Consider the following 27,732-nt stretch of genomic DNA (forward strand, 5'->3'; position numbering starts at 1 on the left):
CCGCGAGCTGGAGAGCAAGAAAGCACACAGGGAAAAGGCCTCAGGGCACAGCAACACAGCCAGAAATGGAAGCAGGCACTGACACCCGTGTTTGTCAGCTTTGTGCGGGGCTGTTTGGGATGTGCTCGCTTTTGCCAAGTTATCCAGGAGGAGTTGCCACCCCTATGGGATACCGAGCACGGCCACGGCCTAAATAAGGAGGGGATCTGAAAGCAGCACGTAGTTAAGGAAGGCGTGAAATGCCCTTCTCTGGCTATGGTCTGGGAGCCCAGTGCCAGCGGGCAACGCCACCCGGGCCGTCCCCGTGCGCTGCAGATCACACACACACGGGTCCGGCGTCCCCTCGGGGGCGACGCGCCAGCACAGACCATCGGGGGCTCCTCGCTCCTGCGCCCGCACCGAGCGGCAGCACAGCCCTGCCTGGGGCAGGGAAAACCCCGCCAGGGCCCGGCCCCAAGCGCCGGCCAGCACCGCCCTGGGGGTACCAGCACCCCCGGGTGCCCCCCCCCCCACGGCATCCCGCGGCGGGCGGGGGCCGAACTACATCTCCCAGCGGGGCGCGCCGCGCCGGGGGGGGCCGGGCGGGGGGGGCCGGGCGGGGGGGGCAGGGCCGGGGGGGCCGGGCCGGGGCAGCAGCGGGGCGGGGCGGCGGGGAGCGCCCAACCCCGGAACCGCGGCGGGCCCGGCCCCGCTGCCCCCCGCCCCGGTGCCGCGCACAGCCCGGCCATGGCCCGGCGCCGCCGGTAAGTTTGCCGGGTGCCGGGCTGCCTTGCCGGGGGGGGTGCGGCAGCCCCGGGCAGGTTTGGGGTGCGCGTCCCCGGCTGGGGGAGCGGCCGGGCGCGGGGCCGGCGGCGGGCGGGGCGCCCCGTCCCGCAGAGCCCGGTCCCAGCCGGCGGCGGGCGGGCGCGGAAGGGCCCGCGGGGCGCGGGGTGTCGGTGCGGGCCCCGTCCCCGGCGCGGGGTGCCAGCCTTCCGCGCTCCGCCGCGCAGGGACCACGCGGGGTTTCCGTGTGCTGCGTGGGAGTCTGGCTGCCCGGAGGAGTTTGTTGGAGCCCGGAGACACGTCGCCGGCCCCGCTTGCAAGGTGCAGCTTCATCTTCTGCCGCTGGACAGATGTTTGGCAGGGAAACCTTAAGCAGATGAGTTTACGCCGCGCGCTGTGCAATATAGCGGGTTGGGTTTGGAGTGGTTTCTGGGACAACCCCTCCGTCAGCAGGTGCTGGCAGCGTCCATGAGTGGCCAGAGCTGTTTTAGAAAGGACAAATCGTTCCTTCGCTTTTCCCTCTCCCTCTTGGGATGCTCGAGGTGCCCAAAGGGCAAGTGCCTGGCACAGCAGACACCCGCAGCCCGGTGGGCGATGAGGGTCTGGTGGTTGTGGCTGCATGGCTGGATCCTCACATGGAAGAGTTTGCCAAGGAGCACTTTAAGGGACTGGTGGTTGCATTTGTCCCAGGGCTGTCCAGCATCGTTGGCTGTTGGATACAGATGCGAATTCAGGGTCCCAAGTTGCCAGCCCAGCTTTGTGAACCATCTGCCGCTCTCTGGAGCTGCCAGCACCTGGAGTTGGGTGGTGACTCAGTGTCTGGAAAATCGCAAGGGCCATGCCAGAGGGATGTGCTTAGGTTTCCACTCCTTCCCCATATCGCATCTTAGTGCTTGGGTGTCGGGATGGGCTCAGGTTTCAGCCTGCCTCAGTGTCTGAAACACTGAGTGCTCCCAAAGCGCCAAATCAGGTCTTTTAAGAAATTACCAAGGGGGGGAAATGGGGCATTCGGTCCCGCTGTGGGGAGGTTTGTCTTGGAGGATGGAGATGAGCAGGAGTGAGATTTAACATCCACAGGAGCACTGGGGAGGGAGGCTGTTGGAGTGATGGGGTGGCAGATGAAACACACCTTGTATCAGTAGGAATTGGGTTGGGGGACCAAAAGACAGCAGCAAAGACACTGAAATCTTTATGGCTGTATGTCTTATATGGCACACATGAAATAAGCTAAGAGCGGACTGGTGCTTTGCACCAGGGTTTTGTGTGCCTGCCTGCTGGACCACGTCCTAGCCTGGGTCTGGCTCCTTTGGTGGGAGCCATGAAATTACTGCAGTTATTGCTCTCCTTTCTTTTTTGGGCAGATTTCTGTCATTCTGGCATGGTGCTGCATGGAACAACTTGTATTTGGTGTTTTGCTTTTGCCACAGTGGGCACAAACTGCGTGGTTTTAGTGGATGCCTGTCTGAGAGCTGCTGGCCCTGCCAGTGCTAAGGAGCTGGCTGCTGGGCTCTGTGTTACCCCATGGGTTGTAACTTCAAGGACAGACTGCCTCATGCTTCCCCAGGGGCTGTAGGACATCTCCAAAGTGGACACAGAGTTGTCCTTGAAGGGAGAGCACTGTCCAGTGCACTTTGATACAAATAGACCAGGAGAGCTCACTTTATTTTAAAGTCTCCAGAAATCTTTGCCACTTAGAAATTCAGGTGCTGTGAGGTGCCTCCAGGCCGGTGAAAGTGAGAGCCCTCAGTCATGGTTTAGTCATGAGCTAGCAGCACTGCAAGTGGTGTGCAGGGTTAAAGTGAATATCCAGCTTATTAAAACTTCATCTTGCTAATTAGCACAGGGTGAAGAACAAAGACAGACCAATGTTGTAAAGGGGGAATTGTCAGGAGTGTTAAATATTAAGTCATCTGCTGCCAGAATTGACTCCCAGTGGTCTTTTTGTATTCATGGTTAGGCACTGGATGAGGTGTCTAAATGGGTTTAGAGCATCACTTGACACTGGCAGCTTTAAGGGACATAACCGGGCTGTAAAGTGACAATTCCTACAATATAGGTGAAAGTATTTAAGGCTGGGCAGAGCTAATACTGCAGTTTCGATCCTCCTGTCTGCTATTCCAGGTGGAGCAAGGTGTCAGGAATGCGTCTACACTTTGCAGATGAGCTCTCTATTCACTATTCACGTGCCCCCCTCAGATCTGGGGTTTATCCTCTGGATGCCTAGTGCCGTTTAATCCTGGCTTACAAACCAGCCGGTAGTGGTAGGGCTGCTTGTTTCTCTTTGCTTAAGGCAGCCTCTTTACTCTGCTGAATCATGACTCTGCTTAAAGTCACAAGACTTGGGGAAGAAAAAAAACCCCACCAGAAAAACCAAACAAAACCCCGTCTTGTTTTTTGTTTTGCCTTCTGATTCTGGAGAGCCTGCAGATGCAGGAGGGGATGAGTCTAGCAGTCCTTCCCACTTACCTGGCAGGGAGGAGAGATGCCAGCCCGAACCCCGCGACTCCAGGAGCTGGGGCTTTGCAAAGCGTGTGCCCTTCACGCCACCACGATGCCTGCAGCACCCGCCTCTTGGCCAGGCGCCGCTGCCTTGGCACACCCCACCTGGAGGGCTGGCTGCTCACGCATCCGTCACGGTGCCTGAGAAAACACGCCGCTGACGTGCTGGTCCCCTCCTCCAGCCCACGGACGCACGCTGCTCCAGCGGGGCGCAGCCAGCGCGTAGCCCTGAAACACCCCTGTGTGATGGAGAGGACAAAGCTGCTGGGGACGTGGAGATGTAGAAACGCTTATTTTTCATGTGCTTAAAAAAACAGCTGTAGCAGAGCCAGGCACCGGGCAGGGATCCCCAGGAGGCGATGGATGGGTAAGTACCGGTACCATGCCCCCGGCAGGACGAGCTGCCTCCTGGATAGGACTGTCCGTATCCGACAGCCAGGTGCTGCGGGGAATTTGCTGCCGTGTCTTGCTATGGTGGCAGCAGCCCCAACAGCTGACATCTCCCACTTCGCAGGAGGTGCGGAGCCCCCACCACAGCCTTTCCCTGAGCCCCTCGGACCAGGCAGCATGTCAGTCCTTGTTGCAATCGCAGCAGTGATGGTGAAGGCAGAGTTCCCCTGGGAAGGAGGCACTGTGTCTGTCCCCCCGCTGTCCCTGTCCCACTAAGGCAGGGTGGCTGCCCTGGCTTAGGGGTCGGCGGTCTGTGCCACCTGCATTCGCCCCGGGGTGGCTTGTGCACCATGGGGATAAACCCATAGCCCCAGGGTGATCTGGTGCAGTGTCCAGGGGGGATCCTTGCAGGTGGCTCTGTGGGGCTGGGGGGGGGAATCAGTGCCTCTGATCCATGACGAGGATGGTCTGTGTGGGGAGCAGCCCTGCACCCCTTGGTGTCACTACTACCAGGTGACCCTGCCTGTCCCACCCTTTCCCATCAGTGCCAAGCAGCTGGAACACTGATTTCACCCTTTAGGACTCCAAAAAGTCCTACATGGAACTCCAGTGCTGCTGCAGACCCCTCTAAGGGAAGTTAAAGCCCCAGGAAGGGTTTGCTGATCCCCCATCTCAGGTTTGCAGAGTCCTTTGGGCAGGGCTGGTCTCCTGCAGGGGGTTGCAGGGTGGGCACGCGGAGTTTTTTTCACCTCTACAAGCTGTTTTGCAGAGCAGTAATTTCCCCTGTAATTTGCCATCATAATTCCCTGCTCTTTTAGGGAGTTAGAGATGCCTCCTGGTGAAATCTGCAGTGTTTCCGGTGAATCTGTGGTGTTTCCTTAGCTCAACTCCTGCCAGGATGTTTGAGGAAGAGGTGGTAGGACCTTGCAATGGAGCGGAGGGTTTCCCAGCATGGGAAATCAGTGTGTGTCCCCTGCACGAGCTTCGCCCCGTGTGCCATTCAGAGCTGACCCCACCAGGACAATGGGGACCAGTTACATGTTAGGACTCTTTAAAAAAATGTCCTAATTGCAAAATTCCTGGGGTTAGTGGTGCTGTGGGTCTCGCAGCCGGTGGTTAGCAGCGGTGTTGGTAAAAATAGAAGCGGTCAAAAAATGGATTTTTATTTTTACTCCATAAAGTGTGTCCTGCTCAGATGTTTTTCTTTCTTCTCGAGCTGAGGCAAGACAACTCACTGCTTTCACAGAACAGCAAGAAAAACCTTTGTTTTGGGTCAGCTGGGAAGCTGCAAGCATGCTGTTTTGCTTTGACACCCTCCCTTCCCATTTTCTTTTTTTTCTTCTTTTTGAGGAGTTAAAGGTCACTGCAATGTCATCTTGGAGCAAAATAACAAGTTTGCATTAAAAAAAATATGTTGAAACAGGCTTTGCTTGAACAGGCACCTCTGTGGGCTGTAGCTCACAAGTGTAAGGTGGCAGGCATCTCTGGGCAGCTTGGGAAACTTACCTCTCATCTGGGATGGAGCCAAGTCACTGACTGGAGAACGTACATTTTGTTAACAAGGCAAAAAAGTAGAGGGGCTGGACAGGCACAGAACAAGATCCTGTTTTTACGTACCTCCCTGGGCTGTTGATGTGCTGGGCAATGCCTGCAAACACCCTTCTCAGCATGTTTATTGAAGTGGTACCCAAGCAGGTGATACCCATCAGCCCTGGGCAGCCACAGTGGTTTGATTCTGGTTCAGCCAAAGCAACCAGAACAGGATAAATCCACCAGCTTGCACATCCCTCCAAGGCAGATCAGTGTCCAAGGGCCACAAAAGGATGCAAAACCCTTCTTAAAAAACACATTATTTCTCTACTGGCAGCGGCAGTGCCAGCTCCTTCATGTACGTCATGAGCTCTAGCCCATGGGGGGAAAAGAAAGAAAGAAACAGCCTAAAAATAGAGCAGCTTCGAAGTAGTTCATAAATAATAAACCGTCCTCCTGAAAGGGAGATGAAAATTCAGAAAATCCCTAAAGCCCTGGGGGCTGCTGTCAATTTTACATAGGGTGTGGAGGTGGCTGTCCCTGAACCAGCAGTGTCAGCCATTTTTGGGCTTAAAACCCTAAGAGCTGGGAAAGAAAACACCATTTATTTCCCTTTTTTTTTTTTTTTTTCAGAAAACATGAAAACTTTAGAAAATTCTTTTCCCAAAGAATTTCCAAGTCCTGCTCAATGGAGGCTGCACGTTATTCCCCCCTCCCCCCCCCCCCCCCTCCCGCTTTGACCTTTGCAGTCCCCAGATAAGGCATGCATGAGACACAGGGCGTGCCTCCGATAGTGACAGGTATTTGCATCTCCCTCTCTGGCATCTCAAAAATTCCCAGTGCTGAGAGGGAGGGAGTTCTTCTGGTCTCAGCATACCCATCTATATTTCCAGAAGCAGCCTGACACTTGCAGTGCTGCTCAGCTGTGCCGCTTTTGTCTGAGACCCTTCTGCAAACCTCCTCCCACCACGCCATTCCCCAGTACAATCCTGCACGGCACCCTAAAGCCAAGGAGGGGCTGACAGGAGGAATAAAGTTTTATCCCAAACACAGGATTTTCCCACCACCCTCTCCTCCCTGTCTTTATTGCTCTATTTTTGCTGGACTCAGCTGGTCTTAAATCACACGTGCTGGTGGGTGAAGGCCCTGTTCTTCTCCTGTGTGACAGAATCCAGCCCTGGGTGACACAGCTGGGGTGGTTGGAGCCACCCCCATCCCATGCCAGGGCTCCTTGCCACCAGCGAGTGAGGGCTAGGTGGGACTTGGCCGAGGGACAAGTGGTTTAGCTAAACCTATGGCCCGTTCAGGCTAATCGCTTCCTAATGCTGTGGTAATCCCATTTAAAGCAGCTGGCAGTCTAGAAAGTTGCCAGCTCCCAGGGGAAGGTTAAAATGACCCAGCCGACAATGAAAATGTTTCCCCAGCTACAGGGTCTGGCACAATGCACGTTTCAAGATGAATATAAAATGCTGGATGTTCTGTTGAGCCTGTGCACAGATCCTCTCTGTGTTTACACCCAGGTGTCCCTGTAGTGGAGTAGCAGGGTTTAGGTGATGTTCATGACCCCTTTCTGCTTTATTTGTCCTTTTTTGGGGAGAAAGATCTGTTTGTGGTACAGAAGAAAACGTGCTCTGGCTTGTCATGCTTGTAGAGGGTTCGATATTTCATTTTGAATCTTTTCTTTAAAAAAGAAACTGAGTCCTTTGGAGGGGGTTGCTGATAAAGAGGGGGATTTTTCCCTCTGGTTTGCCCGGAGCTGGCAGGCTTCCAGCCCCAGCCGCATGCTGGTGTTTGCTGGTGCTGGGCAGGTACTGGCCAGCTGGTCTGCGGCTCTGCAGCTTCTTTCCTTCCCCTGCTCCTCCTGCTGCTCGGTTTGTTTCTTGTTGTCCCGTGTCCTCACTTTACTCTTCCCCTCTGGATCCCCAGCACTGTGCTTGGCTGAGCCCAGCCAGCTCCTGGCCAAGAAAAAGCCGTTAGGCTCTTGGTGCAGCCTGCTTCCCCGGGGCCGTGCAGGGGGAGCAAGCTGGAGATGAAACACAGCCCGGAGCCGTGCTGGATGGAGGAACAGCCCTTTGGAGGTCTTGCTGTCTGCCCCCCAGACCCGCTGCAGGGGTCTGCGTGCAAGGCAGGAGCGAGCCGCTCTCCCGCTCGGGGCTGCTGGTGCAGTACCCCCTGCAGCCATGCTTTGCTGCACAACGCACCCCCTACGTGCCCCCCAAAACCAGACGTGAGCCGCCGGTACCCCTGCCCTGTTTAGCCATCCAGGAGCTGCAGAGAAGCAGGTATTTACCGGCTGTACCTCAAAGCATTACCCAGCTGGAGCGGCCACGGTGTGCTGGGGACGGCGAGGGGACAGTGCTGCAGATAAACTGAGTTAAATCTGCCAGGGAAGGCAGTTTGATTAAAATTAAGAGCAGGTGCCTGGAATTGATTCATTTGCAATTCAAAACTGTCTTTTATGGCTTTTAGTTAGCCCTGTCCCTTAAAGGTACTGTCAGTGAGCTGATCCAGCTCCTGCTCAGCCTCCTCCTACCCCCTCCCAGTCTCTGCTCCTGCCTTGCTGAAAGTCTTCCCAACAAAAGAAAATTAATTACGGCAATGATTTGGTCCTTATTGCCCTGGCGTTGTTCTCAGTGTGGGGCTCAGTCTGTTCCCTGCACGTGTTCTCTGCCCAGGGTAATTGGAGATAGCCTCTAGGACTTGGCGTCAGCACCTGGCATGTCCCAGACCGGCAACGGGGGGACGGGGGGAACTGCTGAAATTGAGATGGCAAATGGATGACAAGCTGTCCCTTGATTCAGAGTTTCTTCTGAGTCTATTTATATCCTCTTCTTTTCAGAGACGGGTGCTCTGGGACTCTGCAGAGGTGGGAACTTTCCTAACAGTCCATTTTCTTCTCCTGAGAGCCCCAGGCTGGCTGCAAAGGGATCTTCCTTCCCACCGCACTGCAAAAAGCTCTAGAGAAAGCAGAGCATCATGTACACCTTCCTGCCCGAGAACTTCACACCAGTGAAGCAGAAGCCCTCCAAGGAGCTGAGGCCCATGCTTGGGGCCATCTTGCTGGGCCTCATCCTGTTCATTGCAGCGGTGGTGGCTTGGTGCTACTACACAGTGTCCCTGCGGAAGGCGGAGCGGCTCAAGACGGAGCTGATGGACCTGCGGGCGGATGGCTTTGTCATCAGGAACCAGCACGGGGAGGTGGTCTTCCGCCTGGCCTTCCGCTCGGGCAGCCTTGACCTGGAGTCGTGCTCCAAGGAGGGCGAGATTTTGAGCTGCACGCGGTCGGGCAGGGGCCCGCTCAACTTCTTCATCCAGACGGTGAAGCCCAAGGACACGGTGATGTGCTACCGTGTGCGCTGGGAGGAGCTGGCGCCCGGCCCGGCGGTGGAGCACACCATGTTCTGGGAGGATGCCCACTGGTATGGGGGCTCAGAGATGAGCACCCAGCACTGGCCCATCCGCCTGGCGGGCTACCAGGAGCCCATGCCCTACGTGACCAGTGACGTCTACTCCTTCCGCGACAGCTTTGGCGGCATCCTCGAGCGCTACTGGCTCTCCTCCAAGGCGGCAGCCATCAAGATCAACGACTCCGTGCCCTTCCACCTGGGCTTCAATGCCACCGAGCGCGCCCTCTTCTTCCAGGCCCGCTACAAGGACTCACCCTACAAGCCCCCACCGGGGCAGCAGCCCTTCCCCGAGCTCAGCTACCGCGTCTGCGTGGGCTCCGACGTCACCTCCATCCACAAGTACATGGTGCGCAGGTACTTCAACAAGCCCTCCAAGATCCCTGCTGAGAACGCCTTCCGATACCCCATCTGGTCCACCTGGGCCCTCTACAAGAACAATATCGACCAGGATAAACTCTTGCGATTTGCTGAAAAGATCAAGAAGTACCGTTTTAACTGCAGCCACATTGAAATCGATGACATGTACACACAAACTTATGGGGACTTTGACTTTGACCCTGTCAAGTTCCCCAACGTAACAGAGATGTTTGCAAAACTGAGAGAAGACGGGTTTAAGGTCACCCTGTGGACTCACCCTTTCATAAACTACAATTCCTCCAATTTTGGGGTGGGAATTGAGCGTCAGCTGTTCATCAAGGAGCCGTCTGGGCGGCTGCCTGCCATGGTGGAGTGGTGGAACGGCATCGGGGCCATCCTGGACTTCACCAACCCAGCAGCCCGGGACTGGTTCCAGAGCCACCTGCGCCAGCTCCGACACAAGTATGGCATCTCGTCCTTCAAGTTTGATGCAGGTGAGACCAGCTACCTGCCCAAGCAGTTCAGCACCTTCCGCCCACTCTCAGACCCCAGCATCTGGTCGCGGCGCTACACGGAGATGGCCATCCCCTTCTACGAGCTGGCTGAGGTGCGGGTGGGCTACCAGTCACAGAACATCTCCTGCTTCTTCCGCATCATTGACCGTGACTCTGTCTGGGGCTATGAGCTTGGCCTCAAGTCCCTCATCCCCACGGTGCTCACCATCAGCATGCTGGGGTACCCCTTCATATCCGCTGACATGATAGGTGGGAACTTTCTCCCCAACAAGACGGAGGGGGCGGTGGAGATCCCCGACCGGGAGCTGTACGTGCGGTGGCTGGAGCTGTCAGCCTTCATGCCCTCCATGCAGTTCTCCATCCCGCCCTGGCTCTACGACAAGGAGGTGGTGGAGATTGCACAGAAGTTCACGGAGCTCCATGAGTCGCTGGTGGCCCCGCTGCTGCTGGAACTGGCTGGGGAGGTCACTGACACAGGTGACCCCATCATCCGTCCAATCTGGTGGATCTCACCCCGCGATGAGGCCACTCACAGGATCGACTCCCAGTTCCTGATCGGGGACACCCTCATGGTGGCACCTGTCCTGGAGATGGGCAAGCAGGAACGCGACGTCTACCTGCCAGCGGGCAAGTGGCGCAGCTACAAGGGGGAGCTGTTTGAGAAGACCCCGGTGCTGCTCACGGACTATCCTGTTGACCTGGATGAAGTTGCCTATTTCCTCTGGGTTTCCTAACAGGCTCCTCCATTAGCTTCTGGATAACCATGCCTTATCTAGGACTTTGTAACAAATAATAATTCTAATTGCACATTACATTTGAGACTGGGGTTGAGGAAGGGGATTAAATAGGCTTTACTGCCCTTGGGGTAATTTTTTTTTTTATTTGGAGTCAAAGGGTGATATTTTTTTTTTTAATTTGGGTCAGGTGGGAGACTCTGGTTGGGTTACAGTAGGCAGAATTTTTTCTGTATAGGTATCAAAGGACTTGTCAGCCTGTCTGTAGACACATAGTAACCCCAGTATCTTTTCAGTTTCCAATGTTTTGAAGAAGTGGAGGTTGGTTAGCATCAGTGGGAGTGTTTCTGGTCTCGTGGGAGCACCCAGCGCTGGGCATGGGAGTATGTCGTGTGGGAGGGTTGCTACAGCACAGCCTGCCGTAAGTTTTATAACATGACAAATATATTTTAAATTACTTTTTTAAGAGCAGAAAACTAACTAGAGATATCCGTATGTACACATGTTTTTCCCCTCTTCGGTCTAGTGTGGCACTGGACTAAGAGTTGCCCCATGTTCCTGCTTTCCCATATACCAGGCGGGCCAGGTTACTCACGTGATGTCCAGGTGTTTTAACTGTATGGGCTGCGTATTGCTTGCTGGGGCAGCTGCATCCCACCTCCTCATCCATTTAACACCCGCTGCAAGGCACTTGCCTGTGTGTTTTATCTTGAGTGTCAACATTGCCTTTCCGATAGTGGCCCCGTCCATACCAGCGTGCCCCATTACTCTTTTTAAAGCGTTTGTGGCCCTGCTTCATTACCTGATTATCCTGCTGATATCACCCCCTCTGGTTTTTAAGGACAGATGAGCTTTCAGGTTTGTCGCTGGCAGAAGGACTGCCTGGAGCAAAGCTGTTCTCAAAACATATGTGTGGCGCTTCCCTGGGAACAGCCGGTTCCCATGAGTGGCACGTGTCTTGGATTGACGGTGATGTCTGCTGCTAGCCGGCTTGCCAGTGGGTGGAAAACACCAGCTTTTGCACTGATGGGTCTGTGCCAGCGGGTGTTCTCACTGCACCCGCGGAAGCGTTCCCATCTACTGTGAAATTAAGCTAATGCCCATCTCCATCTCAGGTTGCAGTTAGAGGTTGTGATTTTTAGAGGGTTTTCCCAAAGCAGCACTCCTCTCTCCCTGAGAAAATTAGGGGCCTTCCTCACGCAGCATTTGTGGTGCTGGAGGTGTGGTTGCTGTCAGAGGCTTCTGGAGAGGACACGGGGTGACGTGGTGCTCCACCCCAAGTCCCCGTCAGCTGGGATGGAGCTGCAGAGATGCCTCTTTCCCAGCTTTCCCATTTGTTTTTGTACGGGAAGATGCATTTACAGGGACTCATGAGCAATCTTTGCTCTGAGACAGAGCAAGCAAACAGGATCGCAGTCTGGCAGCCTTCCTCCCCAGGGCAGGACATGCCCGGCTGTGCCCTGGTTGAGAGCACATTTCAGCACCTGAATTTTTAATGAGCCTCTGCGGAATGGAGCCGTGTTGGCTGGTAAGGTTTGGGGCACTCTGCCCAGGCTGCGGCCAGCCAAGGAGAGCTCAGCATCTGTGGGGTTTCTCATAGGATTGTGTCTGGGCTGAGTGTCGGCCTGGCACGAGTCCGCCACCCATGGTCCTGTGTTTTGGCTAGGGTTGGGTACCCGTGAGGATCTTTCTCAAAGCCCATCTTCCACCACTGGGCTTTGCAGGCTGCAGAAAAGAAGATGCACTAAACCTGGGGGTTCTGTTCGAGTCCAGGCGCGGAAATTCAGGTGTTTAGGGAAAATCTGAAGTGCTTTTATAGTTAGGAAGAAAGTGAGGATGTCGACTTTGAAGAGTGCTTTGGAGCACAGGGTGCAGAGAGGGCTTCTCCAGCCCCAGCAATGCATGCTTTGAGGCCATGCAGGAAGGCTATGCTTTGAGGGGCTCCAGCTCTCCTCTTTCAACCTTTGCTTATGAAATACTTGTCCTCCCCTGGCATAGGAGTCATTGGGTCGAGGTGATGTTGCTGCATAGCTCAGCTGCCAGTGAAGAAGTGGGATCCTTGATACAGGACTTTATGGGAAGGATCTCAGCATGACCAGGCGATGTTGCGTGTCTTCTCATCCCCTGTCTCCACTGTGCCATTTACCATATCTCTCACTACTAAGAGGTAAGGCTACGTGAAGAGAAACACAACACTCCTCTTAGTATCCCTTTACTACTAAAATGATGGGAGCAGCCAGATGAGTGCCTTCCGTCTCCTTGCAGTGGTTTCAGGTGCTGTCAGGAAAGTCACGGAGGAAATTCTCCATTAGAGACAGTCTTCCTTCCCCTCCCCTCAAAAGAAAGGATTTTATTATAAAATTTTAATTTTCTTTTTATTTTATTATATGAATAAATGGGTAAGATTGTGGAGTACTCTTATTTTTCTAAATGCTGTATTTAGGGGGTAAGTGGTCATGGCTATTCAGTGCTCCAGCTAGGAGAGAGGTAGAGCTGTTGGGAGGACATAAGGGATGATGCTGAAGAGCAGGTCTGTATGGATGGCTCTCTGTGGGTCCATGGCACCTAGCCTGCCCCACCACATGTTGGGGACAGGCTCAGCAGTGCTGCCTCAGGCTCTCACAGGCTTCTAGGTGCCCTTTCCATCCAACTTTTTACCAAAACCACTATTTCTAACACTATGCTGTAGCACTGCAGGACTCAAGGACCTCTAGGACCTCACAGACCACAAGCACTCTGTGCACAGACACTTTGGGAACTGCTCCTAGGAATATTTCTGTGATTTACACCATGGGTCACTGGCCAAAGCTGGGTTTAGTTCAACTCTGCCAAGCAAAAGACCAGAAACAGGTCTGGGAGTTGGATTCAGCCTTTTCCATCCCAGCCTACAGCAGACCATGGGTGAGCAGCAGGTCCACATGATGCCTGTATGATTGAATTTTGAAGCTTGCACTGTTGTATGTTGGATTTTCTGGATACTTGTGTTTGTACACACCATCCTATGTCAGACTGTAATGCTGGTGGGTTTGTTTTTAACCACTTTTCTAATTCTTGATTGTTAATGAAGACAGAACTGTAACTTGAATCACCTTGATTGATATAAAATTTTGGAAAACAAAAGGAAGTTTAACTATGTCCATCTGTACCAAGTGTGTGGGGCTGGTGGTTCAGGCAGATTTGTTTGTGGGGTTTTTTTTCACCCTAGACTTGACTGAAATGAGAGTTGAGATTGTTGTTTCATGTAAGGCTTGCAGCCTGCAGCTTTGATATATGTTTTAATGGGAGGATCTGGCAGCCACCCCACTCTTGTGTTTGGAGTGGTGGCAGGAGACGGGGAGGTGGAGATGAGCCACTGGATCATGGATCGCCTTTCCTTGGGTCCAGACAGCAGAGGGAAGAGCTGTGCCTTAGCGCTGGCCTGAAGAAGACCATGTCCAGGTGAATACCGATGTTGCATCTGCCCCCAGGGGCAGACTGTCATGCCCCTATTTCTGCTGGTATCTACCCAAAAAAGACCCATCAATGCTGAGTCTGGGGGGTTTGCTGGTCACGCTGCTCGCAGAGGACACATGCTTCGGGACTGTTTGCAGGTGGTGAAGAACAGGAGCCTGTTCTTGGCTTCCCTCAGGCACTCCAGAAGGTCCATCTGGGCCCTGGCTGTCCCCACTGTCCCCGGGGACCCCCTTTCCAGGTGGTGCTGACTGCTGGGATGGGGATGGAATAGATGTTTGTGGGTATGGGAGCGCCAGAAATGGAGTATGTGAAACTCCTTTAGGAGCTTGCCTTGCCCCATGCCACCCCTTTGCCCCACACAATGATTTTCCTGCCCTTTCTATTGTTGCTGTACGAACCACAGCCTGCTTTGTGCCACCTGGGCATCACTAGCACTGCCCAACACATGCGGCTTGGCTTGAAGAATGAGGCGGTCTTCGATTTGCTCCTTTTGCAATAAAAGACATTTTCTGATGCTTTTTCTTTGCCTTTGCCCTTGGGTGCAAGCAGTATCATACGCTCAGCTGATGCTCACACTGTGGAGGTGAAGCTGGCGCTGGCTGGAGACCTGGGGGCAGTCTAGCAACTTGTAGCCCTTGCAGCCTTGCAACAAATCCTCAATAATTCAGGAGTCCTCCCTGGAATCGGTGGGTCTGGGTTTAGTTTGCATCCTCACAAAAGCTGTCACTGTGTGCAGGGAGGGTGTGTGAAGCTTACTGGGCACACGGGTACAGCAAGTGGAGTCTGCTCTCTGCTGGGTCCCAGCTAAGTGGCAGTGCTTGAAAACACATCCATGGGGGTGTACGGCACAAGGAGGAGTGTTAATGGCAAAGTTCAAACCCCAGTGGGGCTAGAGCAAAAGCCCAATTTGTTTGAAAACGGATGGTGCCTATGGGTGACAGCAGAACAGTGGCTGCTGACCCATGAAACCCTGTCTGGGAGCATGTCTATCCCTGCCTGAAATTACAGCTTTTATTAAAAGTAAGGAAAAACCAAAACAACAGGCAGGCAGGCAGAGCCCAAAGCTGGGGAGGACTGTGGTGAAAGGACAAGCTGACAGCAGCAGAGGCCCTTTCGGCATGTGGCCAGGAAAAAACCAGGCTGGTCAGTCACAGCTCATCCCAAGCCAGGCGGGAGCTGCCAGCCTGCAGATCCCTTGTGCCAGGACAGTCATAAAGGTTGATTGGGCTGATGCAAAATCCCAGAGGCTGAGTAGACAAAAGCAGGGATGTTTTTTTCTTATTTTCTTTCTTTTCTTTTTTTCTTTCCCCCCCCCCCCCCCCCCCCCCCAGTAAGGATGGGTGGTTTTTAGCTCAGCAATCATCAGTGATTGTAATCTAGTAAACTACCCTCCGCCCCTAGAAGAACAGGCAGCCTGGAGTGAGCGATGGGCTGGGGGAAGAGTCTCGTGTCACCAGCACCTCCACCAAACAGCTCTCGCTTGGCACTGGGAGTGGAAAAAATCAACCAAGACTGAAGCTTAGCAAGGCAAACAAGATGTCCCTTTGGCAGCACACAGCCCCGGTGCGGCAGGAGGGTGTGGAAAGATGCCCACGGTGCCACCTGCTCGCAGGATGCCTCCAGCACCAGTCCCCCATGGCTTCCTGCGGCTTGGCTGGGCAGTAGGGAAAAGCACTGGAGGAAAGGTTAGAAAGGGATGGGGATTTGAAGGAGAGATTTTCGCAGCCAAAGGGGACCAGGTGGCTTGAATCATCCCAAGAGTTTGCAGAAAGTGTCAGTGATGCTTTTTTTTTAATCTCCCAGCTGATACAGGCGAGCAAGCGGAGCTACGCGTACAGAGCACGCTGATTATGGGGGCAGAGGTGTGGTGTGAAGGGGCTGGAGCCTGGCCCTCCCACCTCTCCCCAGTGCCAGGGGCATCAGCTTTTCAGAAAGCTTTTGCTCTTGCTGCAGCAACCAGAGGACCCTCTGGCTGCCCCAAGCCTAGTTGTTGGGGTCCCCTCAGGGCTTCAAAGCAGCAACTGAGAGATAAAGCATTCAGAAATGCTTCTCATCCTCAGGGGAGATACAGCAGTGAAAACCACTATCCTGGAGTGGGAGAAAGCCCATGGTGAGGACCCAGAGATGGTCTGTGAACCCTGAACACCACTGCCAGATAGAGCATTGCTTTCCCTTTCACATCCACGGATTAAAGTGGGGGTTTACCTCCCATTGCCACACCAGTGATAGTATTGCTGCAGCTTGAGCTGCTTTCAGGAGCATCTAGAAGATGTTCTGGCTCATCACAGTTGGCACTGCTCCTGTGCCACTGTGACCATGCCAGGTCCTTGTGGCATAACAGACCCACTGATGGGTGATGAGGGCCTCAGCCAGTGTTGGGGCTGCTTCATCTGAGCACCAGTCTGGAGTGAGTGCCATGTTCTCCAGCCCCTCTTTACTTTTTAAAGGCAGCAGCTCTGGGGCAAAACTCTAAAGAAAGGAGCTTTATCCTGCCTTGGGGCCACACACAGCTTTACATCCCAGTGCCTACTAGCAGCAACGTGCTGGGGTCAGCAAAGGAAACAGTCCTTTGCTTTGGGAAGGTGCACTGCAGCCCAGAGACCGCAGGACCTTCCTAAACTGCTCAGTCATGTCACCGTTAAACTTCTCCCTGTCTAAAAACAGGAAAGATTGGACCAAGAGTGGAGAGTATTTCACAGCCAGCCTGCCCACCCCAAGCCTGCAGCTGCTGCTGAGACACCTTCAGCCAGAAGTCACCTTCATGGACAGAAGGATGCCGGCTCATGGACAGGGATCTCCATTAACACAGCTGGTGGCATGGGAGAACGTTTTTCATGGGGAAACTGAAGCAGCAGGGCGCTTGGGCTTGGTTTTTAATTATCTGAACTCTCCTGGGACATGAAAGATTACACCTTTTGGCTCTTAATGTGGTCCCAAAATGCACATGGATCCTGTTAGGTCCTAACCCATGCATGACTTGGTGCAAGGTTTTAACCTTGACTGCCATGAGATTTCACCACATGCTTACAGGCTTGGCTGAATCCACACCATGGACACGGTCCTCAATAATTTCTTCCAGCAAAAGGGGGGAAATGGTTGCCACAGCATCAGCAAATGCTGTAGCTTCTTTCTCCTCGCTCAGATAGCACAGGCCACGGGAAATGGAAACTCTTCTTATTCCTGCATCAGCACCTACCTGACTTGCAGGCTGAAAATAGAATACCTTCCACTTCAGGATAATCACAGACTGTTTCTTGTACAAAAAGTACTCTGCTTCAGCTGCCTCCTTCATTAATGAAATTATAAATATCTCAAGGGGTCAGCTGTGAAACTCAGTAAAACAAGGGAGTCCGTGTAAATGCCTTTATAAACCAGAAGCATGCATGGCATTTTTTTGCTGGGAAAAGATTACAGCAGAGACCATGCTTCTATACCAGGGGTCCTCAAACTACGAGCCCGTGGGCTGGATACGGCCCCCCCAGGGTCCTCAATCCGGCCTCCGGTATTTAACAGACCCCCCCCGCCCCCCACCCCTGCCGGAGATTTGGGGGGGAAACCAAGCAGCCACAGATGACTGCCTGCCACTGCATCGGCGCCGGCCCCCTGTTTAAACAGTTTGAGGACCCCTGATATATATATTATATTTGTCAGACTGCAATAACGAAGATGGCCCGTGAATATTTTTTCAAAGTAGGTTATTATACAACACTTGCCACACAAAACAGAGGTCTCAGCGTTTTCTTCACATTTCATACTGAAGCATTTCTACTTCAAAACCTACTAAAATTCACAGGTTATTAAAGTCATTGGTTCATTAATCCCCGAGACCCTTGCACAGCTAATGGAGGAGCCTGTTAGGAAACCCAGAGGAAATAGGCAACTTCATCCAGGTCAACAGGATAGTCCGTGAGCAGCACCGGGGTCTTCTCAAACAGCTCCCCCTTGTAGCTGCGCCACTTGCCCGCTGGCAGGTAGACGTCGCGTTCCTGCTTGCCCATCTCCAGGACAGGTGCCACCATGAGGGTGTCCCCGATCAGGAACTGGGAGTCGATCCTGTGAGTGGCCTCATCGCGGGGTGAGATCCACCAGATTGGACGGATGATGGGGTCACCTGTGTCAGTGACCTCCCCAGCCAGTTCCAGCAGCAGCGGGGCCACCAGCGACTCATGGAGCTCCGTGAACTTCTGTGCAATCTCCACCACCTCCTTGTCATAGAGCCAGGGCGGGATGGAGAACTGCATGGAGGGCATGAAGGCTGACAGCTCCAGCCACCGCACGTACAGCTCCCGGTCGGGGATCTCCACCGCCCCCTCCGTCTTGTTGGGGAGAAAGTTCCCTCCAATCATATCTGGCAGTACAAAGGGGTACCCCAGCATGCTGATGGTGAGCACCGTGGGGATGAGGGACTTGAGGCCAAGCTCATAGCCCCAGACAGAGTCACGGTCAATGATGCGGAAGAAGCAGGAGATGTTCTGTGACTGGTAGCCCACCCGCACCTCAGCCAGCTCGTAGAAGGGGATGGCCATCTCCGTGTAGCGCCGCGACCAGATGCTGGGGTCTGAGAGTGGGCGGAAGGTGCTGAACTGCTTGGGCAGGTAGCTGGTCTCACCTGCATCAAACTTGAAGGATGAGATGCCATACTTGTGTCGGAGCTGGCGCAGGTGGCTCTGGAACCAGTCCCGGGCTGCTGGGTTGGTGAAGTCCAGGATGGCCCCGATGCCGTTCCACCACTCCACCATGGCAGGCAGCCGCCCAGACGGCTCCTTGATGAACAGCTGATGCTCAATTCCCACCCCAAAATTGGAGGAATCTGTGTGTATAAAGGGATGAATCCACAGGGTGACCTTAAACCCGTCTTCCCTCAGTTTTGCAAACATCTCTGTTACGTTGGGGAACTTGACAGGGTCAAAGTCAAAGTCCCCATAAGTTTGTGTGTACATGTCATCGATTTCAATGTGGCTGCAGTTAAAACGGTACTTCTTAATGTTTCTTGCAAAATGTAGAAGTTTTTCCTGATTTATATCTTTTTTGTAGAGGGCCCAGGTGGACCAGATGGGGTATCGGAAGGCGTTCTCAGCAGGGATCTTGGAGGGCTTGTTGAAGTACCTGCGCACCATGTACTTGTGGATGGAGGTGACATCAGAGCCCACGCAGACGCGGTAGCTGAGCTCGGGGAAGGGCTGCTGCCCCGGTGGGGGCTTGTAGGGTGAGTCCTTGTAGCGGGCCTGGAAGAAGAGGGCGCGCTCGGTGGCATTGAAGCCCAGGTGGAAGGGCACGGAGTCGTTGATCTTGATGGCCGCCGCCTTGGAGGAGAGCCAGTAGCGCTCGAGGATGCCGCCAAAGCTGTCGCGGAAGGAGTAGACGTCACTGGTCACGTAGGGCATGGGCTCCTGGTAGCCCGCCAGGCGGATGGGCCAGTGCTGGGTGCTCATCTCTGAGCCCCCATACCAGTGGGCATCCTCCCAGAACATGGTGTGCTCCACCGCCGGGCCGGGCGCCAGCTCCTCCCAGCGCACACGGTAGCACATCACCGTGTCCTTGGGCTTCACCGTCTGGATGAAGAAGTTGAGCGGGCCCCTGCCCGACCGCGTGCAGCTCAAAATCTCGCCCTCCTTGGAGCATGACTCCAGGTCAAGGCTGCCCGAGCGGAAGGCCAGGCGGAAGACCACCTCCCCGTGCTGGTTCCTGATGACAAAGCCATCCGCCCGCAGGTCCATCAGCTCCGTCTTGAGCCGCTCCGCCTTCCGCAGGGACACTGTGTAGTAGCACCAAGCCACCACCGCTGCAATGAACAGGATGAGGCCCAGCAAGATGGCCCCAAGCATGGGCCTCAGCTCCTTGGAGGGCTTCTGCTTCACTGGCCTGATATTTTCAGGCAAAAATGTTTCTTTGGCATCCTGCTTTTGAGCTTTTCCATGTTTTCCCACACGTTGGGTCACCAGACTGTCCATGACTCCTTTGCAGTGTTAACGCCTCATTAGAAACTTTGCTGCTGAATCTTTTTTTCTCCAACTGGTGGACAGAAAAGCAAAGATGCTACATGAAGATGTTCAACGTCTCCTTTCCAAAGTGTGGCCTCTCACACCTGCAGTGTTATTTCATGAAACAGAGGGTTATAAAGAGCAAAAAAGCAATGAAATCTTGCTAATGGCCATAGCTCCTCTCCTCCCGTTTGCAGCCCGGCAGCCTCCGTGGCCCCGCAGCTCTGGCTTGCTTTGCTCTGTGCAATGGCAGCCCGTTCACTGGCAGCTGGGCTGAACCTTTTCAGAGTGGGGCTGTGCCAGGATTCCCATGACCTTCTCTTGGCTGCATCCTGCAGAGCAAGGGTGAAGGGAGGAAAGTCGGCGCCTGGAGGAGAATGGGGCCAGGGAAAGGGGCTGGTACCTGAGCGTAACAAGCTGGACATCACAAGCTCATCTGTTTTTACACTAATTATATTCCCTGCTGAATTTCCCGACCTGTGCACAAATTCTCTGCATCAAATGCAGGCAGGGAAACACCGTGCTGAAATGTCAAGCCTCTTGTTCCCCACCACTCCCCCGGGATGCAGCTGGCAAATGCTATTTGATCTCCTAGCATTCTGCTCCTTCCCTGAGCTGCATGGGGACATGGGGATGCACACACTTTGCAGCCAGCACTGCACTGCTCTGGGGTGGCAGGGCAGAACCCTTCAGCTGCCTTGCTGCCTATCCCAGAGCCATCACCAAGGACAGCCCCTCTTGTCTTAGCAGGGGAAAAAGAAGATCTTTCCCTACATCTGCATCTTCATTTTTTAATCCTAATTCAGTTATTGTAACTCCCAGGCTCATGCCAGGCAAGATACTACAGTGCAGCGAGGGTAGAAGATATTTAAGCACAGAGTTTGAGGGTGGGTGTACTAAACTAAAGTCATTGCAAGACCAGGACTACACTAAAGCTTTGTTTTGCTGAGAAATGCACAAGAAGATGACACATGTGCCAGGTGCATCAAGGGTCACCAAGCCAGCCGGTGCAGTGCAGCTCACAGCACCTGAAAGCATCCATTGCCAACAAAAATGACAGGTAGGGGAAACTGAGGCATGTGGCTCGAGGCAATGATCTCAGTGCAACTGGGCTCCTGGCTTCCCTGGGCCCATACTGGGTCTGGGTGGTCTGAAAGGATGAAAATTTGCAGAGGTCTATACGGGGAGGAAGAAAAAGAGCCAGCTTGCTCATCCAAGCAGTGCCCAGCAATACATGCCAGGCGTATTTACCCACGCTGCCATGACATCAGTACCTAAGTATACAGAGATGATAAGCCACCCAGGGATCCATTAAAAATACCAGAGGTCACCACATTTTGGATTGATCGCAGCAGCCTTCTAACCACCCAAATGAGCTGCTCAGTTAGTTTTCATAATGTGTTTTCTGGGTCAGTGAGGATTTGATGAGAAAAAGAGACAAAGTGGATAAAAGTGATCCCAGGCAAGCCCTGGCCAGGGTGGGGGGTGAGAGAAGGAAGGTTGCTGCTGCCCCAAAGAGATGGTGGTCTGGGACAGTGACCGTTCTGGGGAGCAGGTTGGGTTACACACGTGCTCGGGGTGCTCTGCCAGCCCCAAAGTGCTCAGACCTGGCAGCCTCCCCAGTGCTGGCCTGGCTCCTGGACACGGCTTTGCAGCTCTGGCTCAGGTGGTTTCCAGCAAAACCCTGGTGTTTTCCCAAAACAACCCTTTTGCTTTGAAGATGTTTTTACGTGCTGGGTCAGCCCTTGGCTGCAGCCCTTGGAGCTTTCCTCATCTTCTTCCTTCCTCTTTCTGCCCTCCCAGCCAGCCTGGAGACAGGACTCTCCTTTAAGATAAGTCCCACCATTTTCCAGGGTGAAAAAACAAGGAAGGGAAAGGGAAGGAAAATAGGTTTTCCAGGACTTCTGCTTTTTTAAAAAAAAAAAAAAAAAATCTGGAACAACACATTAAAAAAAACAAAACACGCAGGGACATGAAGACTCCAAAATCTGCACAAGAACAAAGGATGTGTGGGAAGTTTCCCAGCTTTCTGTGCAGTGGTCTCTGTCTCAGACTTTAAATCCCTCAATTTCCCCAGAAGCCAAAGATCAAAGATGGTATATAAGGGAGTCAGGCCAACCTGTCCTGTCCCCAGGGCCTTTTGGATTTTCCTCCTTCCTATGATGTGGCAGGATGTGGCGTTGGTACCCCAGCCCTGCTGCTCATGGAGGAGAGGTAAGATGTGGGTGGTCAGTGGGAACGGCAGGCGCTGGCACATCTGGAGGCAGAACAGGATGAAATTTGATTTCTGAGGTAGATCCCACCAGGGTAAGGGAGTCTTTGAAGTTGCTAACTCCTGCCCTTCAAGACTTATGTCTTAGGAAAGCACAAAACATGCACTGGCCTAGCTGGCAGCCTGTGCGCTGCACAGGGTTGATGAGGAGTCCTGCCAAGGGGTGCACATAGGTGACCCAGAGCCCAGCCTTTTCCTTGCTCTGTTCCTGGGATTATGGCATGACAGCATACCCTCCCCATGAATATTTAACTGGTCCCTGCAAAAACTCTCTGTTCCGGTGACTACTTAACCAACAAATGCAAAGTGCAACTGCTTCCAAGCAAGGATGGGCCAAATGCTCCCACAGCACCCCAAAAGCCACATGTCCCAGGGATGCACACACTGTTGTTTTATATTTGAGTGCTTTATCAGATGCTAGTCTGATATGGGTCTGGCCCCAACAGTCCCCCAGGCCTTCCTCCACAAGGAGCCATGATTCCTCACCCTGAGGATCTAAGCAGCCCTTAGCATACACAGATTAAACATTGACATAGCCAGCACTGTGACATGCAGAAAATGCACTGGGACTTTAGACCTCTTAGAGTTAAACAGGAACTAAGCAAGGGTTTCAAGTGATGAAATGCATGTCAGCTGGCTTGAAGAGCAGCTGGGTGCTGAAACCCCTTTGTGCACCCATCCTCAGAGCCTCCTTCCTCCAGACCAAATCTATCCCCAGCAGCCCACCTGATCTCTCCACACATGTGGCACATTTGCCAGGCCTTTGTGCAGGTCCGAGCTATGTGATTCCTGAATCCTCAGACTTCTGCCTTTCCAATGCATTTACCTGCATGCTGATGCAGGGAGAGCATCACTCATGAAACAGCCCATCAAGAAACAATTCTGTCTTTAAATCAAGAGATAGCTTTCTATATTAAGATTCCCTTTATAAAAGGTTATCAAACACTTGGGAATCACTATCAGGTGCTTGTAGGGAGAGTATACAACACATTCTAGCAGAAAGTGCCATAGGTAAAGTCATGGTCATAAAAAAAACTATTGCCCTGTCAAATTCTGCAAGAACTGATTAATCATTTACTGAGACCTTTTAGACTCTTTTAAATGGGACCTTTTTAGCGGAAAACACACTCAAAGCAGAAAGCAGTTCCCATCAGCTCACATTTCCCATAGCAGCCTGGCACACGCAGGCATCGTATGGGGAATTAATTGCTAAAAGGGGCCTGGGGGAGGTTTGCTCACCATTTGTTCTGTGTGTATAGATGACGTGAGAAAAGAGGTATCTGCTGTTGCTGCCACCAAGGAGGGGGGGTGAGGGAGAGCCAAGGTTATTGCATGAGCTGCCACAGATTAGCTACAAAACCAACAAGGCTTAACGCAAGGGGGAAGTGGCTGGGGAATGGATGCAGCGGGTGAGGTGACATTGCCAAGGATGCTCTGCAGTCCATGTGGTGCAGGTAGGGGGGCCAGCATCCCTGACTGCAGCACCGAGTACTTAAGGAGCACTTGGAGCAACTTGATAGGGTGGCTGAGGAGGGAAGCTGCCAGAGTCCCTCCCTCAGAGTGGTGCAGGATCCTGCTTCTCCCAGAAAAAAATCTCACTTTTGTCCTGAAGCAGGGAGGATATTAGCCACAGTGCCGCGTGCACCCCTTACCCAGCTCTGGGCTTCAAGCAATTCCTGATAGCTCCAACAAGGACAACAGTGAGGGCTGGCCTCACCTCCTCGACCCTTGGCCTGTGGGGATCTCACCCGGATCCTTGGGCTGAAACAGCAGTTTGGTTCATATTAACCCCATCAGCAGCGGAGTTCACCCTGCTGGGGAGGCTTGTGGCTGTGTCCTGCAGGGATGCACCAGCAGGCTTATTTCTAGCAGCCATGCTGATTTGGGGTTCTCTGCACTGCTCCCCATGGCTCCTAATGCTTGGAGGGGTTTTAGTTTTCAGCTCAGGGTGACGATGGCTGCACAGACTGCTGGCTTGTGCCTGTATAAAGGCTCGTGCTGCTGCAAATCTGTTAACCCCATGCAAGCCCGAAGTGCTATAAGCCTCCTGGAGCCAGGCAAATCCAGCCCGGGTCTAGAGCAGAAACACTACCTGGGGTTTTTCCTTACCTAGAGGATCTCAGTCCCTCACTACTGGGAATAAAGTGGTTTATTGCACAGGTCTTTTAGACCTAACCGCTATAGGAGCAGGCAGTGGAAAGTCCCACTCCTGTCCTCTTATATGAACAAACTCCTCCTTCCCAAGCTGGCAGAAAAAAAAACTGCAAAAGGAACTTTTTCCCCATTTCAGGGCTTGCTCTGACTCCTGAGCCTGCGCACAGTGTCCATGTGCTGCTCCAAGCTGCAAGTAGGGGCCACAGCATCCCGGTGCACGCTGAGCCGTTTCGCCTGCATCCTTGGGGAGGAGCTCCATCTGCTGAGCCAGTGGCCCAGGCTGAAACCCAGCGAGTGTTGCCAGGCTTGTCCCAGGGCTGCAGGGTGACGGGTCATCCCCTGGGCAGCACCGAGCCCACCGGACCCTGTTGCATCAGGATCAGTGCTTGTGAGGAACTCCAGGGAGTTTTTGAGGTGCCTTCCCCTGAAGCAGAAGCGAACGGAGCAGAGAGTGATAAGCAAAGCACAGGCAAGGAGTAGAAAAGTCATTGTGTGCTGCAGCTGCAATTGTGTGCTCAGGCCAGGGTACAGTGGAAATGTAGGAAAAGAGGGGAAAAAAGGGTGCTCTCATCTCAGGCTGCTCTGAATGAAGTCAGTCAGCTGGGCTTCCTCCCAGTGAAGGAATAAACTAGGAAGGAACCTGGATCGGAACTGGGCTTTCTCCCACTTAGGATACAGGCTCAGCTGGAGGCTCTGCTTGGAGAGGAAGCCCTCAGCTGCTACCTGCTACAGCAGCGAGATAAACAGGTGCAATAGCTTGAAGGCTTTCACCTAGGAGGGGAACTGCTATTTTCTTGTGAGAACGAGCCAGAGACCTCCCATGAGCTCCAGGTAGGTCCCTGAGGGATGCTTCAGGCTCTGCATGGGTTAAGCCAACTGCCTGCCAGGGCGAGGGGTCCTGGGAAGTTTTTCTCACACCTGCCCCTGTGGGACTTCTTGTGGCACTGGTGCACCCACGGTGGAAGATGAGGTTCTCAGGCAGGCTGAGGGCATCTGCTCTGGGCTTCCCACAGTCTCAGCTTGCTGCTCACATGGGCGCAGGGCTGTGAGGACCACATCTAACCCAGGCATTTCTAGAGATGCTGCTTTATCCCAAACCAGCTCCACTTCCCAGCCATGGGAGAATTTTGATATGTAAATATCTCTTTTTCCTTCTCTATTCCTTCTTGAAGATACAAGACCTTTACTGCGGTTACTTTCCTAAATGTCTGATGCTAAGTGTTTGTGCGTGATCAAAGGTTTCACTGCAGAGACAACCCTGCGATGGCCAGACCCCTTGGCTTGCCTTGGCACTTATCCAGCTTCAACTAGGGCAATGAAAGCCCACCTTCAAAGCAGACGTGGATGGAGGAATGACTCATTAGTGCCAGCCAGCAGCCAGAGGGATGTTTTAGGGGTCTTACCACTGAAAATCAGTCTGGTTATAAGCAAGAAAGGCTTCCCTGGGTTTTTGAGGAATTACACTGCATGGGTGAAGCTGATCCTATCACAAGCACTTTGAACCAGGCACCAGACAGAAAAACCTGCAAAAGGCCAGACAGCTGAAAAGAATGCTAATTAACATTTGCATCTTGCCCAAAGGAGCTTACCCAGGGAGAGGGGAAGATTTCAACCCCTAAAATATGGAACAACTGGAGAGCCCCAGCCCTCCTCACCCTGGGGACCCGGTGCGAGTTTTGCCATTCCTGTCCTGGCATGCCACTGAGGGTATTTTAAGCTGCTTGTTGATGTCCCCATGTCATACGGAGTCTGGCTGGCTCCAAGGCTGAGGTGAAAGCCTAATGGATGGCTGTGCTGTTCCTGAGCATCCCATGGGCTTTAAGCTAGTGAAATACTTGTCTCTGCTTGCTCTCCCAGCTGCTGTGCTGGAAAGCAGTGCCTGTCCCACACCAGACAGGGCTGCATTTGGGTGTCTGGTGAGTAAACCCTGCATTTGAAGATATGTGGGTAATACCATCTCCTTATCAGGAGATGAAATTTCACTCTGATTAAATTCACCATGAGCTGCAAAATTATGAGAAAAAGCAAGGTACCTCTCAAACTGATGATGGAGCCAAGAACTAGGCTGCTCCATGGGACTCAGTTTGGCAAGAACTAACCAATGTGGAAATCACATGCCTGAGAGCCAGCAGTTACAGGACTCTGTATCCTACATGTATCCTGCTCCATGTGGGAGAGACCACAGCTGTAAAGTAGCTTGCTCTTTCCTAGGGGCAGCCCAGGGAAAGAAAGCTGTGGAAACTATTTGAAGAAAGCATCTCTACGCGTGAGACTGTGCCATGCCATAAGCAAACCAATGCATCACAGAAGAATGTGCTCTAAGGCTACAGAGCAATTTTATACAGAAATGCTTTCTTCCATGTGTAAGAAGTAAGGCCAAAGTGGTGTCCTGTAATCCTAGAAATCTCAGTGACTTATTCATTTTAGTCTGTGTTGACACGCCACTTTAGACTGACCACTTTTCTCCAGAGTTTAAATATGGCTTTGGTTTCTGGGTTAGGCTCTCCTCTGTCCAGTGCTAGTGGGGGGCTCAGCAGCAGCCTGAACATCCTGTATCTCACTGAGGGATTGACAAAGCCAGAAAAAAAAGAATTTGCCTTTGGATATGGTGTTAAGTTGCATCTCTAGATGGAACAGATCTCCAGATGGAGAAGATCTCCACATGGAGCAGACCTCTGGTCTGGTGCCCCAGGGCAGGGCAGTGGGCAGCAAGAAAAGCATCCAGGTTCTGTGCTGTGGTAAGCCTCATCACTCTCAACACCAGCCAGAGCTCATGGCACCAGACCCAGGGGACAACTGAGCTGAGATGCTTCAGGACATCACATTGCAGGAGGAGCACCAGCACATGCCCTCTAGAAGAAAAGCTGAAGACTTTTCCTTCCTTTCCTTCCTTTCCTTCCTTTCCTTAGGGCAAGGGAGCGAACATGGCTTAACAGCAGGTGGGAAGAGGTTATTTAAAGCAAGAAGTTACCCTTCAAAAAGCTGGAATCACACCTTGGAAAAGAAAACACCTGGATTTCCTAAAGGCTTTGCACAGAGTTTAAAAGGCTCCAGCAGGAACAGAGGAGACTCAGAATAAGAAAGAATAGTCCAGGCAAGGTTAAATAACTGCAGAAAGAAGGAAGTGGTAGGAATGAGGACATGGACATGAGAGGGTCTTGCCCAGGGCAAAGTCTGAGCCATCTATCAGGCAGAGGCAGGAGATTTGCTAAACACACTGGCACTGGGAAATCCTGAGATGAAAATGGCAGGAAAAGAGTAGGGGACACTCTATGTTTTTAGTTTTTCCTTGGCATCCTCTGTGGATGACTGCTGGGTTCAGATCTGAGGGTAGAACTGTCGCCTGACCCTGCACAGTCCTTCCCATGCTAACACTGCAGCAAAGACCCCTGACAGCCCCCAGCCTAAGAGGAGGAGATCTTCCTGGCACATACAGGGAAAGGCTTTCTGGGTGTTAAAAAGCAACCATGATCCAGTGGATTGGGAGCTCAGAGACAGACTTGATGGCTCTGGGCAGATCACAGCCTCTATGTGCCTCAGTTTCCCCTGTGCGAAATGGACAGAAGGGCCGGGAAAAGAAACACGGGACATGTACCAGCTCCCAGGGTCAGAGCAACAGCAGGATTGATGCTAGAAGAGCACAACAACCTTTTCACCAGGATATTCACAGCAATGCTC

At 53.0% G+C, this 27,732-nt stretch overlaps 2 protein-coding genes across 4 annotated transcripts; one reads left to right on the forward strand and one right to left on the reverse strand.

Annotated features, from left to right (window-relative positions):
• The first annotated feature begins 702 nt into the window (after positions 1-702).
• Positions 703-13,318, forward strand: LOC121081372 (myogenesis-regulating glycosidase-like). 3 transcript variants are annotated; one of them, XM_040580353.1, is made up of 2 exons: positions 703-743; positions 8,021-13,318. In XM_040580353.1, exon 2 carries the CDS (start codon positions 8,158-8,160, stop codon positions 10,192-10,194), a length of 2,037 nt encoding a protein of 678 aa, XP_040436287.1. In that variant the 5' UTR covers positions 703-743; positions 8,021-8,157; the 3' UTR covers positions 10,195-13,318. The 3 variants fall into 3 exon arrangements, with proteins under 3 accessions (XP_040436287.1, XP_040436285.1, XP_040436286.1); XM_040580351.1 differs by lacking the exon at positions 703-743 and adding an exon at positions 755-1,083; XM_040580352.1 differs by lacking the exon at positions 703-743 and adding an exon at positions 1,129-3,628.
• Positions 13,319-17,235: 3,917 nt separating this feature from the next.
• On the reverse strand, positions 17,236-20,140 carry LOC121081371 (myogenesis-regulating glycosidase-like). The gene has a single exon (XM_040580350.1). The coding sequence runs from the start codon at positions 19,596-19,598 to the stop codon at positions 17,502-17,504; it is 2,097 nt and encodes a 698-aa protein (XP_040436284.1). The 5' UTR covers positions 19,599-20,140; the 3' UTR covers positions 17,236-17,501.
• Positions 20,141-27,732: the final 7,592 nt, after the last annotated feature.

The sequence above is a fragment of the Falco naumanni genome, chromosome Z (assembly GCF_017639655.2).
Source record: "Falco naumanni isolate bFalNau1 chromosome Z, bFalNau1.pat, whole genome shotgun sequence".
NCBI lineage: Eukaryota > Metazoa > Chordata > Aves > Falconiformes > Falconidae > Falco > Falco naumanni.

Bases quoted from the DNA above. Each gene is read 5' to 3' on its own strand.
- LOC121081371 (XM_040580350.1), bottom strand. From the start codon at position 19,598: ATGGACAGTCTGGTGACCCAACGTGTGGGAAAACATGGAAAAGCTCAA.
- LOC121081372 (XM_040580353.1), top strand. From the start codon at position 8,158: ATGTACACCTTCCTGCCCGAGAACTTCACACCAGTGAAGCAGAAGCCC.